Raw genomic sequence first — 20112 nt, forward strand, 5'->3', positions numbered from 1 at the left:
GCTGGTTTATGCCAGCATCACCAGTTTAAGTGCAGCAGCCTGCCCAGTTCTTCAGCTCGCCCACGATCCATTCCAGTAGGATTAAGGGGGAGAGAGGGCAAGAAGGTGGTGTAATTATCGAAAGAAACTTAGATCCCAGATACCACTGTCCAAAAAGCAGACAGTACAACCCTGTGGGCCTTTGGTATTGTAGACAGGCAGGCCTCCTGTTCCTCAGGGCACGCTATGAAGGTGAAGGCTGCATTTAGCTCCTGGCATCTCCTCTTTTCTATCCAATCTTTCTGGCTGCCTATTCCTCCACGCATGTCTGAAGGGCAGACAGAAGCTTTGATGGGTACTGGCATTTTGAAGTTTTGCTCTTGTGCTGATCTTCTGTTGAGGGTATTGAATTAAAGAGGGATGGACTGCTCTAAAGCCTACAAGGCAGTTTGCTGCAGGCTGCCAGCATTGACTCCATGCCCTGCTAGTGCTGGGAGCTGGCATTTCACAGCACTTTGCAACAATTGGACCAATGGAGTACTCAAGCATGGAGGGTTTAATGGCTGCATCAAATTAGTACCTTTTGTTTGGTTGCTAATTGCTGGAACTGTGCTAGCTAAGTACATTTTAAATGCATGTATTCTCTCACTGAGCAAACTAATAGAAAATCCAGGTTTAAATGTGAAGCGGACGAATATAATGTCCTTCAGCAGCAGCACTGAACCTTGCTAGAAGCTTCAAAAATTTGAGCAACTTACTGAAATCCGGGCTGGGGCAGTCTTGCTTCCTCAGCATTGATGCTTATCTCTTTTTCTCTTTAAGATCAACTTGTTGGTAAACTATCAGCCCTTGACAGACATAAGTCTAATTCCATCCCCATAAAGCTTGGAAAAGCAGCAGCAGCACTCAAATTTGATTTGCAGCATGCTAAGTGGTCAGGGACGGTACACACATCCAGCATGTACTTGCTGGTCACTGCAACTCACACAGCTTTGCTGGTAACACAGCCAAGGTTCTGGACATCCAACTCAAGTCACTTTTTCAGAAGAAAGATGAATTGTGTTTTGTTTGCTTATTATAAGGCAGCACTGGATATCTTTCAAAAATGCAGTCTAAAAAACAATGGCAGGAACTGCCACTGTGAACTACATCTCCCCGGAGGCTCCCAGGGTTCTTAGATAGCCAGCCTTACTGTAATTTATCTGAGAACAAGCAGCTCCTGATCTCCTGCAACTTGGAGTAAAAGACTGTCCAGGAAAAGACTGGTGGTATCTACTTGCATTGGCATAGCACCACTCAGCAGCAGGGTCCTGTTACATAAGATGCCATACAAGCACAAAGCAAGGCATTTTTCAGTTGAAATGTTCCCTCTTTAGAAAGACAAAGTGACAGACAAAGCAGTATTCTTGCCACACTGGAGAGGGGAAACTGAGGCAGAAAGTATTGTCTAACCTCAGAGAGACTGAGCAAGTCTGAATTACTAAAATTGACAAGTCCCACTTCTAACAGTGAGACTCTGCCTCCTTTCAACACCCAGCATCTTGTAAGCCTGCTTTTTGCCAAGCGCTCAGCTTGTGCTTTAGGATATAAAAATGCTGATTGCTTCACTTTGAAGAACAAAAAGCTCAGTGATAATGCTTAGGCCCTTTATAAATTGCAAAGCACCCAGCAAAGTCCCTAAATAAAAGAATCACTGGAAATGGTTGCTCTTTGTGAATTCCCGAGGTGCTGGAATCGGGAACATGTTCAAAGCATGTTAGTAGCAAATAACTAGGCAGAAGATGGTAATTTTGGTGTATTCTGAACAAGGAACATTTTTTGCAGCTGTCATTTCCTTATGCCTGTAAATTGGAGGTCAGCCCTCCCTCCAGTCACTAGAAGCAAAGGCATCCGTTTGAAAACAAGTGCTTGAGTTTCCTCCTCCATCCCTTGTGGCTAAAGAACATCATGTCATGGCTGAACTTACTCTGGCATCTCCTCCTCTGAGTCTAACCACCCACCATTGCTATCATGGCTGCTCTCTGTGAATGGTGTGGTTTCATTTCAATTCCCTTTAGCAAAGAAAAAGAAAAGAATGAAAAACAAGAAAAAGCAACTGTGTTCAAGCTGCTTGGGATGCTGTTTAAAACAAGGAAAATGAAAAATAAGGTAGAGTACCAGCTTGCTGCTACATTGTAAGAAAGGGACAGAAACTAGCACAATTCCCCAGAGCTCTGGGTGTGTGCTTGGGTTAAGATGAAATAATTTGTTGAATTAGCCTTGTGTGGTTTAGCTCAGGGACAGAGAGGAAGGCAGCACCATCAGCTGAGGCTGAGGTCCTGAGTATACAGTCTGTAGCACTGAAAATGCTTTCAGTCGCTCAGTCCAGTCATAGAGCTGCCTGCAGTCAGACAACAGCACCAAGTTCACATCCTCCCCTTGACCTGGATGCATCTACATACCGACAGTCTGCCCAGGCCAGCACTGTACGACACAGTGGGCACTCAGTAATGGTGAGTCTGATTGCTGGTGCAACGGAACTAAGTGCGTGTGTTTATCCTCAGTGCTGGTGCCTCCCACAGCTCTGCAGAAACACTGCTATCCAGTCTGTACTTCCTCTTCTTTATACCTTTTGAGAGAAACACTCCCTATACCTCTTACTTGTTGGTATTCTGAAATATAGGCCCAATACAGCTCACATGGTTGTGCTCACATGGTCTTTATGGCATAGGTCCAGAATATGCAGGATTCAGCTTTGCTTTCTAGAACAAAAGGATATTCCAGGTGCTGGCAGTAGCAAAAAATCTCCTTCCAAATAAGTCAGCTCAGTGTAACCATCCTGAGTTTGCATACAGCCTGAAATAACAACTCTGAGCAATGAAAGCTCTCTGCATGCTCTTAACTTTGCTGGCAACTCAGCCCTTATTAGCAGCAGTTTCAATGTCAGTGTTCACCGTTTCACAGTTTATCTTAGCAGTGAAACGGGTGGGGAAAATACTATTGGTAAAAAGAAGATCAAAAAAGGAGAGGCAGGAATAACTGATGGAAAAAAATACCAAGGGTGGAAAATGACGAGAAACACAGAGCAGAAAGATAGCTGCTCTTCCCACCAGTGGATGTCATACATAATGCCAAGGCACTCATGACAAATAACAATACAGTGAATTTGTGTATAAAGGCCACAGCTGATCTACATTCCTGCACTCCTCCCCCAAAACAAGAAGTACATGCTCCAAGAATGGAGAGCTGTAAATCTCATTCAGCCAGAGACCCCAAAAGTGAAGTTCACCCTGCTCTTCAAGGTGAAATGAGTCCTTGGTTTCTACCAGGTGTTAGCTAGTCAGGCTGCCGGTGCCATAGCAAAATGACTCTTCACTAACAAGACTTACAAAGGTGAAAAGGGAACAGTTTACATTGGTTCCAATTACCCAGTCTAAGGACACAGGTTAAAAAAAGGCAACAGAAAATAAGAGGCATCTTAAAAATAGTAACATTTATGTGCTCAGGTAATCACATCTCAGATATAAAAACATGAAATCCTGAATACAGCATGGTAAATGGTAGCACCAACATACCCACTCCACAGCTATAAGGTCAGCCTTTGTATTTGTTCAGCAGCAACTTTGTCACTGAAAAGAGACTCAGACTGGACACAGGCACAAGGCTGCTCTCTTTGCTGCTGGTAACTACGCAGTAACAAAACCCTGGATGCCTGCTCTCATCAGCAGCCATAAGAGAACCATGGTTGCTGATGCACCTACAGCTCAGGAGGTCATGACAGAGCTTTAAAATCAGACAGAGAACCTTTACCTCCTGTCACCTCACTTTGTCAGGCTCAGCAACCTCAGACAACAGATGGCACATGGAAAGGGTTGGGATGACAGATGACAGTGAATATATATAATGTTCTATTTGCATTTGATTCTAAATTTGTCCCCCAGAGACTGTACATGTGTGTAGCCTTAATCAGCAGAGAGCTCCCAAGCATGTTGGTAGCAAGATCAAGGCCACAATCACTCCAAGCTGTGTAGCCAAAGGTCTAGTGCAATGCTACTGGAACACTGATGCTGCAAGTCTCTTTCAGTGGTGGGCTCCAGGCTGGAGCCAGGCAACAGGCAAATTCTTCCCAGCTCTTGCTGTGCTCCAGACATGGGAGGTATTCCACATTGCAGGGGGAGTCTGAATTCTTTGCCAGTTTTTTGGTCTCTAGGGGAGCAACTGCTGCAGCACCCAGAGCAGCTCCCAGTTAGGACAGAGGTGCACAGTTACCAGTAGGCCCAGCAGAGCTGGAACCACAGTGCCATTTGATGCTAAGCGTATTTCTGTCAATTACCTATTGGACTTCAGGAGAAAGCAACTCAACAGTCCTATTCTACAAATGCCAGTGGAGGCTCTTCTGGAACAGAAGCAAGGACTGCTAAGTGAAGATGTTCAAGTCCACCCTCCCAAGCTCATAGACTGACATGGAATGGAAGCAGTTAAAATACATGTAGTGGTGGGAGATTCTTCCTAACTGCATCTTGTAATGTGAACTTCTTACCACAGTGACAGCAAAATTCAGAAAGAAGCATGAGAAGGAAGAAGAGAAGGGAATGGCAGAAAGAAGAGGCAGGAAGAAGTTGAATCTCTGCCATGTGGGCAGGACCTAGTACCTTCTAGCTAAGGGCATACACAGGAAGCTCATGATCAAAGCTCTCTGAAAACCCATTAACATTTGTACTTCCTCTAGGTGTTAAATTTTGTACCAACCATGCACCTAAGAAGTAATTCAGCTACTTGTAAAACAAAAGAAGGGAAAACATTTCATGTAACATGGAGGAAAGCACCATTAAAGGGAATAAGACAGAGTCTCTTATCAAACCAGGGTAATGATATGCTAGAACAAGGTGACCGAATCATTAATTTTGCACTAAGAATAATTTTTTTGATGGAAAACCCAAGCGTTTGGAGCAAGCAGACAGCTCAGCCTGAAGAGCTGGAAAATATGTGCTCCTCAGTGGGGAACTGTAATATATTTCCCCTTTTCTGTGCCAGATTTGGAGTGCTCAGCCAATATAGAATTAAATGGACCTTGGCAAAGCAGCTTCCTGAGGAGCATAATTAGCTGGTGGCTTGGAGTGCTCTCTAATTCAATTAGCAGCACCATTTATCAGAGCCAGCTGAGATTTACTTTTGCACTTGCTGACGTCAATGTGAGACTTGCAGTGAGTCCCAGAAGCCTCCAGTTCAGCAGGAGTGAATTGAACTGCTGGGGTCATTTATTTTCAAAGAACAAGAGCTGGAGTTTCGTTTTGGGTGGGGAGGTGTTTGATGGCTTTTTTTTTCCCCAAATGCTCCTTGCTCTGCAACCGCTGAGCTGCAGACCTGAAATCTACACTGGCAGCTTCCCTTGCAGCTCAGTTCAAAGTGACACTTCTTCTGTTCCTCCTTCCCTTTTATAAAAAAAGCTGCATTTTCATAGTGTTTTTGCACTTACTTCATAGATAGCAGGGGACATTTCCAAATCATTGTATGGAAGCAGGTGCTGGATTTGAGACATGCGTCATTCTGCTGAGCTGGGGAGGGGGGGAAGGTACATGCTCAGAAATGTGAGCAGCCTCAATCATTATAGGCATTCTTGATGCATCTTCACTGACTCTACCCACAGACCTGTGTGTCTGACCCTGGGAAGAACTCTCCCCACAGATCTACTAGCTCAGGATCCTTTCAGCTTACCAATTTCTAGCACCTAACATTCTGTTACAACTGCATTACTGCTGCTCTCCTGCAGCTAAACTCCGCAGAATGATCAATTTCTCAACTCTAAGAGAGACAGTGCTGCCTAGATTTGTTGTCTCAAATTAAAATGGAACAAAAACACAGAAGTGTTTTTGCTGGGATTTCCATACCTTCTCTGCTATGAGGCCTGCCAACAACTTTCAGGACTACAGAAGTACTTGTTGCATCCCTGAAACAGTCTCAGGGCATCACTGATGCCCTCAGAGGACCTTCCAGCTGGATGGACGGCAACTCTCAGTGTCCTCCCTCTGAGGCTCTGCAGTGCTTGGTACTCTACAGACTGGGATAAGGACAGAAGCAAGCAAAGCATGGGCTGACTAGCAGCAAGGGAGACTGCTGCAGCCATAGACAGAAAGACGCAGCAGTAGTACTTCCTTTGTAAATGAGGTTTTCCAATCTCAACAAAAGGACAATAGCCAATGCCTGGGTCTGCAGGGTGAGACAGACCCTCGCATCTCATTCAATTGCTAGGAAGATCTGTGACTGCCAGTAGCTAACTCATCTGTCAGTTCCCAATCTACTGCAAAACTTGTGTCATTTCCCCTTTTGAGAATTGCTTGAGCCCCATTATTTTATGCAAGTCACAACTCAATCACACTCAGGGAAAAAAACCAAAGCAAACAACGCTGTCTTATTTTAGAAATGCTATGACGCATTCAGAGCAAGGAGCTCAACAGATTGATGAACATTTGCCATAGGAAACCTTTATATGGAAGTTGCAGCAAAATTCTATTACTCGGATGCAAAACAATGCAATGGTATTTACCTGCCAGTGCTATTATGAACTTGAAGCTCCTCACTCTTTCATTCATTGCCAACAAACTCTTGGAGACAAGTGGGGAGCTAACCAACTTTTGTTCCAAATGGGAAACTTCAACACAGGGAGGGTCTAAGAGACCTGGACAGAGTCACGGGAGCACCAAGTTCCAGCTGAGCCCCTTAATCACTCATCCACCTTACCTCTTCTCCAAGGGCCAAATTACAGAAAGAAATTAAAAATATATGACAAAAATTATGAAGCAGGCAATCCAAAAAGAGCCTTTCAGAAATTTCTCTTGCTCATGCTGTTGTGGATGGGCAGGCAAAAGGGGCCTTGACCTTGTCTGTAGCATCCAATTTTAAATGTGATACCTTTAAATGACACACTGGCTAAAAGCAGGGCAGATCAGACCTTTTATTGTTTGTTCTTTCTGCTCTTCACTGTACCATGAGTTGTCTTGGGAAGCTGTGCCCACTGCTATGCATTTGCCCTGCTAGGCAGGCCATGGTTCCTGGCTTACTGTTCTTCTTCAGGGGGAACAGAGAATCTGTCAAACAAGCAGAGTGACACGATGGGGAGACACTGCTGGTTCTCTCATCCCTCACATCAGTGCTACCCCCCCAGGTAACCACATGCCCTCCTAGTCCTTCAGGAGTATTGTGCACTCAAGCTGCCCCACCTACCAACTGCTGAAGGACTGCTGAAGGGACAGAGCCCAGCGCTCCAAACTGCGGGAGCTCTGGATGTACTGACAGCAGGGATGGAAATCAGATCTGCTGCTATGGCAACCTGGCCTCCTCCACTGGTGAAGGCACCACACCTCCCCTCTGCTCCAGCTGTGAGGCGTTGATAAGGAACAGCATGGAGAATTTCCATGCAGCACAAAAACAGGAGCAGATGAGGCTGACAGGCGACACCAGCAGGGCTAAGGATCTGACTGCCTGATCTCCTCTTGGGACATGCTCTGCAAACCCTCTTCTATTCCAGTCTCCCACTAATGCAACAGCATCTGTTGTTAAGGTGGACACAGCAGCCAGAAAGATTCCCTTCCCTTCCCACCACCTTTAGATGATCTGTTCTAAGGTCTTGGTGATTGCTTACCCAGGGAATATGCTCCCCTTTCCCCACCCCCAGTATTCTGTCTTTACATCTCATCATTACCAGGATCAGTATGCTCTGAAGTTTCAGGATCTCTCTGTGACTCCCAGCTTCTCACAACAAGCTGCTGCTCTGTGGTGAGATCCTACCTTTACTACAACAAGCCAAGCCATTACTTCCAGTGGTAACAGCCACATGTACTCTCCCTTCACAAGCCAGACATGAAGGACCACACGCAGAAATTGACATCCGTGTACTAAGTCGGTTACCAGAGTTTGGCTGCAGGCTTGCAGAGATGCTTAGCCAACAAGAAACATACAGCTTGGGAATCTAGCTGGAGTTTAGATGATCTAAATGCAACACATAGTATCATGTATCAAATCAAAATGATTGCACAGGTTTTCACTGCCAAGCTTGGGACTAAGTTACCAGCCTCAGCAAGAAGTACTTTGACAGCATCTTCCCTAGAAGCACAGAGCTGCAACACCACAACTACCTATGTATTCAGCCAAATTCCTGAGAAGCCAGCCAGATATTTATGCTTGGCAGGGTGCAGGGGTTTAGCTGTAAATAGGGAAATTCCCTAATCCTATCAATTTTCCCTAATAAGGAGGGGAAAAAAGAAGAAAGAAAAATGTCATAGAGTGACTCATATGGAAACAGCATTAAAGCAGTGAAGAGAGTGACAAGGACTCAGCTAAGCACTGAGCTATGCGTTTGGCTCTAGCTTAACTCCTTGCACCGATTCCACTCAGCATCGCAGGCTGCAGTAGGGTCAGGATTGAGATGGTATCAGATGTACACACACCTTACAGGAAAAATCCCCAGCCAAGTTAGGAATGAACAAAAAAGCCTGGGTGAAAGTGGAGGACTTGAAACACTTGTGTCCATCCTTTGGTAAAGCCTACAGTTGCAGACTCAACTCTTTCCCCACAAAAGGAGCAGATACACAGTGCTGTTGCTTCCAGACAGATGCTGGTTTGTATTCAGCAAGGCACAGCCTCTAAGGGGGTACAAAATGGGTTCAGCAGAGAGAGCAGTGGTATGTCTCTCATGAGCTTTAATCAAAAGCTCAGAGGCTATGGGTGGGGTTGAAAGTGCAATAATCCAAAAGCCCCATGAGGCAGACCAAATCCTTCTCTACCAAACATCAGCTAAGTATAGGAAAAATGAACAAAAGTGGAAAGAAGCCATGGAGAATCCAGGACATTCTGGAGAAGTCTGGGAGATGTACATCCATACCAGAATAATTCCCTTTGCTTTCTTTAGGCAGGCTAGCATCTCTGTGGCAGACAGCTGCTACCTCTGAAAGCACCCCTAGCAAATTACATTCTCATGGTTAACCCAAGGTGTCTTAAGGCTCATTTGGACCTGACTCAGTGCCTCTGATTGACTTCAAAGGACTTTAGATCAGGTCCAAACAATCAAAGCTTGGCTGTTCAGCAGAGGATAGCAAGATAAACCAGCTTTAAAAACACATGAATATGTCTTCAGAGCAGAAATGTACATTCAAGGGTATATGCTCTGTACCAGGAGTCCTTTGCAAAACTCTTATGCAGATGCTTCTATTGCCTCATTAATAAGACTCACTGGCCATCTCATTCTCTCTTCCTAAAGTCCTGCCCAAATATAACAGCAGGTCTCTTGGAAAACATAGTTCATGAAAGACCTTGCCAAGAAAACTTGTTTGTGTCAGCAAGCTGGGAACATTACAGCACTCTTGGGAGATGCTCTAACATTATCACTCTTTCTCACTGTTCAACTGCTTTTACCAGCCCCCTCCCTGGAGGGTCCTGTTACTAGGAAGGAATAAGGTCTCAGATAGAAAATAGGAGGGCACTGAACCCTGTGTTAGTTTTTTACAGAGACTTTTTCCAGTCAGCCTCTCTGTCCTGTTATGACAGCTCCACAAACAGAGCTTTAAATGACTAAATAACTATCCCCTTACAGCTGAGGGTTTCTGTATTTGCAGGAATGTATTGACAGTTTGACAACCCTGATTCCACCCCGTTAGCCTGGAAGAGAGCAATTTCAATCTCTGCTTCTCCCAGAAATTCCTATTCAGACACACAAGCAAGTTGTTCAGTGAGCAGCTGAACTAATGAAGAATGGATTCTAACAGAAGTCTTTTCCATGGATTCTCTGATGCCTAATAAAGGTGTGACTTTGCTGACTTTTCACTTGAGATTGCCTCCTCTCTCTGTCTGTCAGCTTTCATAAAATTTGTAAGAGCTCATACTCTTTGAGACTGACTTACACCTGTCTGGAATTTGGCTGAAACAAGACAGCAGATCCAAAAGTCTGTTCAGAGATGACATACACCTCATTTCTTTAGAAAGCAAAACAAAAAACATTACTTCAGCAAGAAGTGCACAGGGAGGATTCTTTTTAAAAATAACCCTTCTTACTACCCTTCTGAGCTAGCTTCACCCTCTAAAGCAACCTAGGTCATAAATATTGCAAGTACAAGTCTGACAAAGACTCCACTGTAGTGAGCAAGCTGCCTTTACTGGAAACTGGATTTCAAGCTGGTATTTGCCAATGTATCTTTCTTCCCTGTATATAGCTACTTCTGCAAGCGGATGATTGAACAGAATCATTCACAGACCTGCTAGCCTTTCTCCCTCCCTCTCAAACGTGTAAAGCATACCTGGAAGCATCTAGGAATGGCTTGTAGGCAATGGTTACCCACTCTTCTTTGTTGGAGGAATACCTTGGCTCCCTTGGGGTTTCAGCTGCTGTATCCAAGTCCACCAGATAGTGGCATTTGGAAATGTCAGTCTGCAGAAAGAAAGACAATCTTATCATTTATTTCCTGTAGGCTTCTGGTTGTATGTGTTCATTTATACAGGCTGTTACTTATCAATGAGAAGGTGGTTAAATTTCTAGCAACAGGCAAATGCTTCATGCAAGATACATGGTAAAATATTTTGAATGTGTTCAAGTAAAACCTTTATGGGGGAATGCAAGCTACCGCTACTGCTCTGATCATAGGAGGAGAGTCCTAGGGTCCTCCTCTGAGGAAGCACCACTGCCAGCTCTCTTACTGAGGAACTGGCAAGTCACAGAGGGGAATTTGAGGCGGCAGAACCAATTCTGTTGATGTTTTTCCTGGTGGTTCTCTAACTAGCTATTAAAGACTTCTCACAATGCTGACTGCACAAGCTCCCCAGGCAAGACTTCGCTATCTTTATTGTTAGAAAGGTTTCCTGATGTCTACACTGGATTTTTTCTGTCTCAGTTCATGCCTGTTCCTACTTGTTTTACATCCTGAACAAGGAAAACATCATTTTCTTTGTGATAGTTTTTACATACTAGAGTTCTGTTATCCAAAGATGGCTCTTGCCTTCTCTACAACCCTAATTTACTCTATAGTCATGTTTTCTACCCCTGTGATCATTCTTGAGGGTCTTCAGTTAGTCACATCTCTCCTGAATACAGTGCCCAAAGTAGAATGTAGCACTTTAATGAAGGACGTTCTAATGCAGAGCAGCAAAGCAACAGTTGCACAACATGCTCCTGTGGATATAACCCTCTATGTGGCTCATCTCTTTATACAGCAGCATGGCATTACTAAGATGTATTCATCCAGTGACTCATTGCACCCCTGGATCCTTTCCTGAAGGACTTGTGCCTAACTGTCTGGTCTTCAACCTACATTTATTCACCTAATTATTTCTGTCTAGTGCACTGTCCATTCTAAATTTCACCCCTTTTTTTTTTTTTTAAGATCCTTTCTCTAATTTGTCAAAATCACTTTGAATTCTAATTACGTACTTTCTCTCACATAATTTTTTATTTAATAAGTCTATTGCCTATTTCTCCTCCCCCCCCTGCAAATCATTGATAAAAACTCTGAAAAGGACAGACCTTTGCAGTTTCCAGTACATTGTCTCATTCTGAGTGATCTATGGATAACCACTCCTATCACTACTGTTAACAGCAGTTCATGAATTCTGCCCCAAAGTGCATGCACAACAGTGAGAAGGGCACCTTATGTCAAGGCACATCCAGAGCAATATTTCTGTAGACCAGAGGAACACTAGACATGGATGCTAGGAAGTGTACCAACTCAGCACTCATTTGTCATGATCATGAACTGTTTGTAATGTATAAACATCCAAAGACACTGCCAATTAACACCTTATATAGGTGCTGTCCTGGCCCTAAAGAATGTACAGTCAAGTTCACACAAAAGGCTTGACCTACTGCCCAAGAAAAACAACAAAGTACACATGAGATCAGGCTGAGGGGAGCCAGTGCCTCAGGGTCAGGTTTATCCTCCTGTAAGAAACAGTGTATCTACCAACTTTCTGCAAAAGAAATCCCCTCACTCACCTAATTTTTCATGCCTTCTTTGGAAGTCCTTTTAGAATCAGTTGCATGCAATTCCAGCACATTTGGCTCAGAACACATACAGATCAATATGGGTTACCCATAAGGATCACACAAGCTTCACAACCTGTTAACTCTGCAAGCCTCATGGTACCAGTCTTCTCATCTCATGGCAGGTCTTAAGCAGAATCATAGAAAACAGTAAGTAGTTCTGGTAGAGTAAGCTTGTTGTCTGGCACAAATTACGGTGGGGTTTGTGCATGAATAACCTGTCCTGTAGCACTGATGACCCTCACTGCCTCATTTGCAGCAGATGGACATCACATTGCACCTCTCAGACCATGTGAACTTGGTATCAGCACAGTCATGCCTTTATCAGCTGCCTGTGACGCAAGTTAACTGCTCTGTCCTGACCAAAATGTTTGGCAACACCCTGCCAAATTATGAAAATGCATTCGAGGAAGCATTGGGAACATCACAGAAATGAATTATGTGTGTGACCTCCCAGATAAATGAGCTGCGGGCAATGTCCTCAGGAGACTCACGTTATGCAACCTTCTCCTTCCTGCAGGGGAGAGTGCTCTTGGATATGAACAGGCTGTACTGTTCATTTATATTAATATCCTCTGTCCTTTCTGCCTAACAGCCCCCACCTCCTGCCCTCTTCTCCCCCCTCCTCACAGGTACCCCTACAGATGTGCACTTGAGCTGCTGAGGAATAAAAACTCTGCCAAGACAAATGTGAACAGTCAGGTACAAAGAAGACTTGAGTTCCTACCAGGACAAATTTCCTTTTAATAATAATCATCAGATGTGAGATAAATTTCATACGAGGTAGCCCAACAAGAGGCTACATTGTATAGAAACCTCTGCATTGAGTGTAAGAGATCTAGAGGAGAGGATAGGTTACAAATAAGGGCTGATGTCCTCCTGTTGAAGATCTAAGTGTCTTTAAGTGATCTAAGTCACATTTTCAAAAGTGAAATAATCCCAAGCCTAAATCCATGTTTCAATTGTACCAGGGTAGCTATATTGTTACAATACACCAGAAAAATGAGCCCCTCGCAGATGCAGTGTACAGCAGCAGCAAGGTTGAGCTTTTGCTGGCATAATGATTTTCAGCCACTGGAGCAAAGCAATTTCCACCAGGTATTGCCTCTGTACCTGGGTATTTTGCTGACATTAGGTTTTGTCAGCCAAGGGTCACACTTTCACACATAAGGCACCGTCTGGCAAGAGCTTGCAGTAGTGACCTGAGAGGCACTAGAAGTCAACAGGACTGATACTTGCAACTGTCTTATGCTCTTGTGCCACTTCCAATCAGATTAATCTGAAAGTTCTATCTCCAGTACTTCTTTCTGTGAACTGAGAACACACAGAATTCCTGGATGCTTTTTCTGGCTCTGTTGGTCTGCAAGCCATCCCTGTGGCACTCCAATATTCCCAACTGATGAAGGAGACTAATGATTCCCACTTCTGCCTCTGATACGTTATTAAGCATTGTACATTAAAACGTAGGACAGTATTTTGAATTTCTGAGAAAAAACACCAGTGAAGTACAGCACATCCTAGTAATTATTGGTGGTTTCCTTAAATAATCTAGGTATTTTTATTTGTGAGACATCAGGGAAGTAGAATACATGCATTTAGATTTAAAAAAATTACTTCACCAGAGTCCTTGTTCAGGTTAAGTGGAACAGAAGACAGGGCATAACTTCCAATCAATAAATATTTGCAAATTGTAACATGAGTCTCATTAGTTTTACGGATGTTTCACCCAGGTGGAATACAAGGGAGAAAGGAAGGGGACTTAACATGGGAATTTAGGAAAAATACCAAGTTTTCAACTGTGGTATCTCAGTTTACAGCTGCCACCAATCCCTGCATCCAGCAGGACAGGGTTATCAGAATGCCAGGCCACTTTGTGCCATCTAATCCCAGCCCTAGCAGCTCAGCAAACACCAGGGAACCTGCCAAGCAAATAAAAGGTCCAGCCAGCTCCTCCCAAACACCCTGCTGCTGCCAAGCTCGTGTTTGAACTCCCAACTGCATGAACCGGAGGACAGGTGCATGCTTCTAACATGCCTCCTTCCCACTCCCAGGTATAAACAAGGACATCTTCCACTAGCAATCCACTGCACTCCCAGGAAAGAAATTAATGAGGAGGGTAAGTGACCCGTAAGAAAATTTTTGTGCTAGGCTAAGAACTTCCATCATGTGTCTCGGTATAGACTGGTTACAAAATTTTTCTGAAGACAGCAACAAAAACAAATCATTGTGCTGAATTAGTGTCTGGAAACAGGCTCCGTGGCCCCAGCATCACACAGCATCATAATCAGATCCTGTCAACAGTGCACACGCAAAAAAAATTGTCTCTCAGCTGGTGACACAAACTCTTGGTCCTTATTCATTCCTCAGGGCCTCTGAACAGAATGCAGATTGCAATCTCACCTTTTTCATGCACAAGATTTTCAATGCGCAGGCTATAGGAGAGTTCTTGCAAGGTTAGATCATCACTGACCTTTGTAAAATGACAGGCCTCTCCAGATTTATTTCTTTTTTTTTTGCAAACAGTCAGGGCAGCAGGGGCTGGAAGGGAAAGACTAAGGTCCCTATCAGGAGGAGGACTCACATTAATAAGTTATGTGCCTGGTGGAAGAAACATGATCCAAATTTGGGGAGCAACAAGTTCTGCTCCATTTGGTTTCATTGACTTGTACACAGAGGGCCCATGGCCTTTGTAAGAGATCTATATGCACTCCTTAGGAGGCCAGTTTTCGCTTTAGTTAACAATGGCAGAACACAACATACACAGTTGTGTCTTGCTGATTGCACAACAGTGTGTACATCTCATCAAGTCAGAAAAAAAAGGTTATGTGTGATGACCAGGTGTTTCAACAAGGAAACAAATTTCATTAGAGTCACTCACTGCATACATTTGACACATTGAAAAGATGAAGAAAAAGGCAGGGCAGCTATAGCTGGATTAGTCAAAGGAAAATCTAAGGCCCCTTAAACCAGGTTTGCAAAGGCCTCTACCCATCAGTTATCGTAAATACAGGCAGCTGAGATTCTCCAAGATGACTATGTCTTATTCTGTCTTACTCCCTCAAACTCTTCCTTGCGGGATCCCACATTTCAGTTTGCGTTCCCACAAAATTTTATGCAAACTTCCTTGGACGTGCTTGAATTCACTTTTCTGAAGCACCTTTGGGGTTTATTGTAACAATTTGGGCTGAAAACAATTTAATTAGGTGGATACCAGATGGCTCCGTGGCATCACAACTGAGTGGCAAATGAAATTACACAATGGGAAACTCAGCTGAGGAGAATGTTGAATCCACTTCTTGCACTGTATGAGAAGAACATTCCAGGCCCTAAGAGAGGTTCTGGCTCATTAGCAAAAAGACTCCCAAACCACTAACTAAGTTTTTCTGTAAGTGATGTAGAATCATTCAGAGAAAGACAAGTTACTGCCTCAAGCACTGAGACTGATCTCACTTCTTCCATTCTAAATGCTCCCCTAAAAGGGCTGGCACTTCCAATGCATATGAATTATCTGCCAGCTGAAAGACAGATTTCCCTTCTACCACTCCAAGTAGAGCACAGTGCATTCTTACAAATTACACTGAAGCTAAGGATAATATTCATCCTGGTCAGAGAGCCAACACAGCACCTATGCATCTATTTGGGGATTTACAGAAGATTTGGTCATGTACAGACCTTGAATGTTTCTTTGTAGAAAGAAGTCAGTCTTAGTGAAGGGAGCTGCAAGGAATTTCTAAATTACATCCTATCCTCTTCTGTTCTCCTTTCCTTTTCCTCCTCCCACTCTTTTTTTATTTGATGCAACCGCTATGCTAAGTGGTGGAGAACTACACTTGATCACATCCTGAATAACAGGAGTGAGCACAGTATAGTACAGAGATGGAATTAAGCGCGCAGCCTGCTGCTGTACTGCTGCAGCCACACATCTCTCACTGGTGTCTGGATGGATGTTAGCCTGGCCACACAGAGCACAACAGGGGCTTGTCTGGTTTACCACAGATAAAGTTCAACTGTTTTGAGCAAAACCAGAGATGTTTTACTGATCACTCAAGTGCGTATTTCCAAAATGAAACCAAGCTTCAGGTGGTTCCTATGGTTCAAAACAGAGCTAAAGGGAATTGGAAAAGAAGTGAAAATAAAGTAGTTAAACAAACTTCCTCTGAAGTCAGGAGTTTTTAACAGTTTCAGGTTTAGGCCTAACCTACTGTTCCTGCTTGGATACATCTTTCTAAGAAATAATACTCCTTATTTCTTTCTTAGCAGTTTTAGAGACAAATGAATCTCCTCAGTAGGACAAGTACAAGTTAAGTGCTGTTCAACATGATTGAGGAAGGAAAAATTGCAAAACAAGAAGATCAAATAATTCTTTTCCCCAGTGTCTCATAGCAACAGAAACACTGAGATTTACTCTTCAATTTTCAAGCACAGCAGTAATAGATACTTATACTTGAAACAGAGAGATCAGTCCCATTTCTGCAGCCATTAATTGGTTTTAAGCTGTCCATGGCTCAGATAATCCTTTTGAACCATTTGTTTTCTCCCATTTAAATTGACCAACAGACTCATGCTATTTAGATTTATTCGCTATGATAGTCCTTTCCAGTGCTTGCTAACTGGTTTTTTTTTTTAAATCTGGTATGCTTGCACTTGTAAGCTAACTAAACTTGTGAAAAGACCTTGTTCTCTTGGTGTTATTAGCAGGTCACAAGTAAAAGTTTTAAAACTCCATTTAAAATTCACATTTAATAACTAATTTCTAATGTCGTAAGTGTTTTTGCTTGCATGAGAAATAAAAAAATTGTAGGGTGACGTTAAGAAACAACCATGAAACAAAAGTGTGTTTTGCTCCATTAGTCACAGGCTGTGCACCAGCCAGCTGTCTGTGCTAAAAATACGCCACAGGTAAAGATTTTGTAAATTAAATGCACTGCAGCAGACAGCTTCTCTCAGGTGGGAACATGCCTCCTTCCCATTTCCAGTAACTACATAATGAGGCTCAAAATAAGAGAGCTTTAACCCAGAAGATTGATCCCTGCTTTTATCCACAGTTTGCTCCTGGGTTACAGTACTGCCTTTCATCCACTTCTATGAGCAAATCACAAGTGCTTGTACCATTTCTAACAGGCCAAAGTCATGAGTCACATAAACAAGCATATGTCTACTGTCCTCAGCCAGGACAGACCCACTCATGTAAACCAGAGACCTGGTGTACTACATGTGAGTGCTTCCTATATACTGATGGACATTGCAAAGCTATCCTCCAAGGAGCTAAGAGAGAATGAAGAAAGGACTGCATTTCTTGGCAGTTCCTCTCATTCAACCCTTAGGACAAAAAAGAAAGGATGACTAAGTATCTAGTGCACTGCAAAGAATATTTAGTGCACTGCTAAGATTTAACCTACTAAATAATTTTAAAGAAGTTAGCTTACAATAATTTTAAAATATTCATATGTGTGCACTCTTCTTGTTTAGGTAACAGAATACAACCAGGAAAAGTAACATATTAATATACCAGTATACATTATCTTAACAGATTCCCATTTAAATCACTGATGCAATTGTTTCAGTGAAGTTTCTCCTTCTCAGTTGCAAATACGATGAGTAGATTTATATTTAAAAAGAAAGGAAAGTACAAAGGCAAATTGCAATCCCTGCTCAGTGACAAACATTTTCTGTGGGGGATTTCAAACTACTCATTCAGTTCTCTTTCCTGTGATCACAGTAACACATTATACTTAACCCAAAATTGCAATAACTAGGAATTACTACTTCTTCTGATTCTTTTTTTTATAATGATGTCTTGAAATGAAAATAGACAGATGAAATGCAAACAGAAACCACTCACATAAATGGGGAAATTTCCAAGTGCTGCAGAGAGCCCATTTTTGTTCTGTAACTTGTATGGTCCCCAGGAAACAAAAGAGGAAGACCCAATCATAGGCATTATAATAATACAAATTATACAGTAAGGTAAGGAAAAGAAAAGAGGAATATAATCCTTACATATCGAGATGGTTCTTCCTTGTTTTGGTCGTTCATGTCAGTGGGAATGATCCGTGTGGCCATTGGTCCCTTGGCAAATGGTTTTGGTAACTGGCCCCTGAATTCTGACAGGATGAACTGGAGCTGCCAGCTGCAGAGAACAGTGTCAGAAAGCTCAACAGTAAAATGCAGGAGCTAGTAACATTTTGTGTGGAGAAAAGGAAAAGCATAACCAAGGACATTTCATTCCTGAGGGTAGACAGCCCTGCTAGAGGAGCAGTCACACCACAAATTTCCAGTAGCTTGTGACCAACACAATCTGCTGACACCAAACTTCAGAATCCTTTGGTTTGGATATGCTGGTGTCAACAGAGATACATGGTCTTGAAGGTTAGTCCCATAAATACTTCTTAATACTTCTTCAGAGAAGTGTCCCTCCTTACAAATCTCACCAAATTGTACCTTTTACATTAAACAACTTACTTATCTGGCAGGAGAAAGCTGCTTGGAAATCTGTGCCACTCCTTTCCCACACAGACATTAACGGGTCTCCCCTCCGGCACAGTGTGAATACTTGGGTCAGTAGCAATCCTGTGAAATTCTGGGTACAGGTCCAGGGGCCCATGGTAGCCTACGGAAGGCAGAAAGTTGCAAATAAGACTAAAGAAATAGGTGATATTTACATGACCACTTTTGAAAGACTACAAAAAATTGTTCATACATAACTTTCTAACTGATAACTTTTTGAATAAATGAATTGGTCTATGCTAAAAAGTGGCTTGATTCCAAAGCTCCTCCTCCTTTTAGAAGTGCTTGTACCCCACCACCTTTATTCACATTCTCCTATCCTGACTGTCAAAGGCTACCATCAAGCAAAAAAAATATTGATGAGGTGGGAAGGTTCACTGCATGGCTGTGATTCAAGAAAGTACTTAAGGACTATATCTAATTCATCTCCATTAAGGACACATGCACCTAATTACAAGTTTTACATGGGAAAATGCTATTTCAAGTGGGATCATATGTTTGAAAGTTAAAGTATCTGCTTTAACTAGCCTGGGTACAGGTTTTATACCAGTATATTTGTACTGGCTGAAGATGAAGGGCAGCAGATTTTTAACTGATACAATTCTGTTGATACATTCATACATACATGAATACATACGTTCATACATACATGTATGAATGTGCATATACATACACACACACGTGTATAATCTATTCATTAATGGTGACCATTAGAACTTACTCTTTTCCCTGCAACAATGACATCCAAACTTTCAAGGTTCCTTATTCTACTCTGCTGCTATAGTCAAAGCAGCAGAACTTTGGCAGGCCTTAAGACTTGCCAAGACCAATACCCATGAAAGCACAGGACAAGTCTAAAATACCAACCTCTGAATAAGGCAACAGAGCGTGACAATGACAAAAGGCCAAAGAGAAAGACAGTCCCCAGAGCCAGCCAGTTTGATGAGACTGTGTAGTGTTCCAGGCGGTAGCGCTGGAATATGAAGTGGTAACATTTCTGAGGAAAGAATAATAAAAAAGACAACATAAAATTCCTCAAACTCTGGTATGTTCAGCAAAATGTTATTTTTCATAAGGACCTTACAGCAGTGCCTGCATCTCACACCAGATCTTTGGTCTTCATTTTTTCATTCAGACCCATAAAAAATGCACAGAAACTCACATGTTTCAGTCACATTTCTTAACTGATAATCTAAGGTATTTAAAGATGTTTTCAGCTCTTTCCCTAGGAAAGCCTCTAGTCAAGCTGTAAAGTACTCTCTACCAGGGCTCCAGCTTGGTTGTTCCCAGGTGAACCAGCAGCAAGTGTCCCTTTCAGACACTTCTGTAAAACTTTCCTACACAAACAGACTTCATTTTCAATGCTGGAGTGACTTCCTCTCTAACAGAAGCTCCATTACCCAGATTTACTGAGTGACCTATGGTTGTTTACCCTGTCTGCACAAACTACAGCTTTGAAGTAGATAAAAGAACACATAGGGCATTCTACAACCACCTTTAAACACACGCCACCCTGAAACTGTTGAAAGAAAAGCCCCTTAGGGTTTTCTAATTTGAAAAGCATTTCTGGGAATATCCAGGAGGAACTACATCCAATACTTGGCTTGGTCCCTCCCTCCTGCTTT

General features: G+C 42.8%; 1 protein-coding gene across 16 annotated transcripts in view; it reads right to left on the reverse strand.

The window, feature by feature from the left end:
• ALG9 (ALG9 alpha-1,2-mannosyltransferase) overlaps window positions 1-20112 on the reverse strand; it is a 109228-nt gene that overhangs the window by 75097 nt on the left and 14019 nt on the right. For 14 of the 16 annotated variants that reach the window (XR_012651555.1, XR_012651559.1, XR_012651552.1 and 11 more), the window contains 4 exons: window positions 19355-19484; window positions 18443-18590; window positions 17981-18110; window positions 10245-10375 (listed from right to left, as the gene is read on the reverse strand). Coding sequence is in view for 5 of the 16 variants with exons in the window: in XM_075035089.1 (XP_074891190.1) it covers window positions 10245-10375; window positions 17981-18110; window positions 18443-18590; window positions 19355-19484 (539 nt within the window). In the remaining 11 variants the exon portion in view is untranslated. Of the gene's footprint in view, window positions 1-6907; window positions 7044-10244; window positions 10376-17980; window positions 18111-18442; window positions 18591-19354; window positions 19485-20112 lie in introns of all 16 variants that reach the window. The other 2 variants (XR_012651561.1, XM_075035090.1) reach the window with 2 other exon arrangements.

The sequence above is a fragment of the Buteo buteo genome, chromosome 9 (assembly GCF_964188355.1).
Source record: "Buteo buteo chromosome 9, bButBut1.hap1.1, whole genome shotgun sequence".
NCBI classification, from domain to species: Eukaryota; Metazoa; Chordata; class Aves; order Accipitriformes; family Accipitridae; genus Buteo; species Buteo buteo.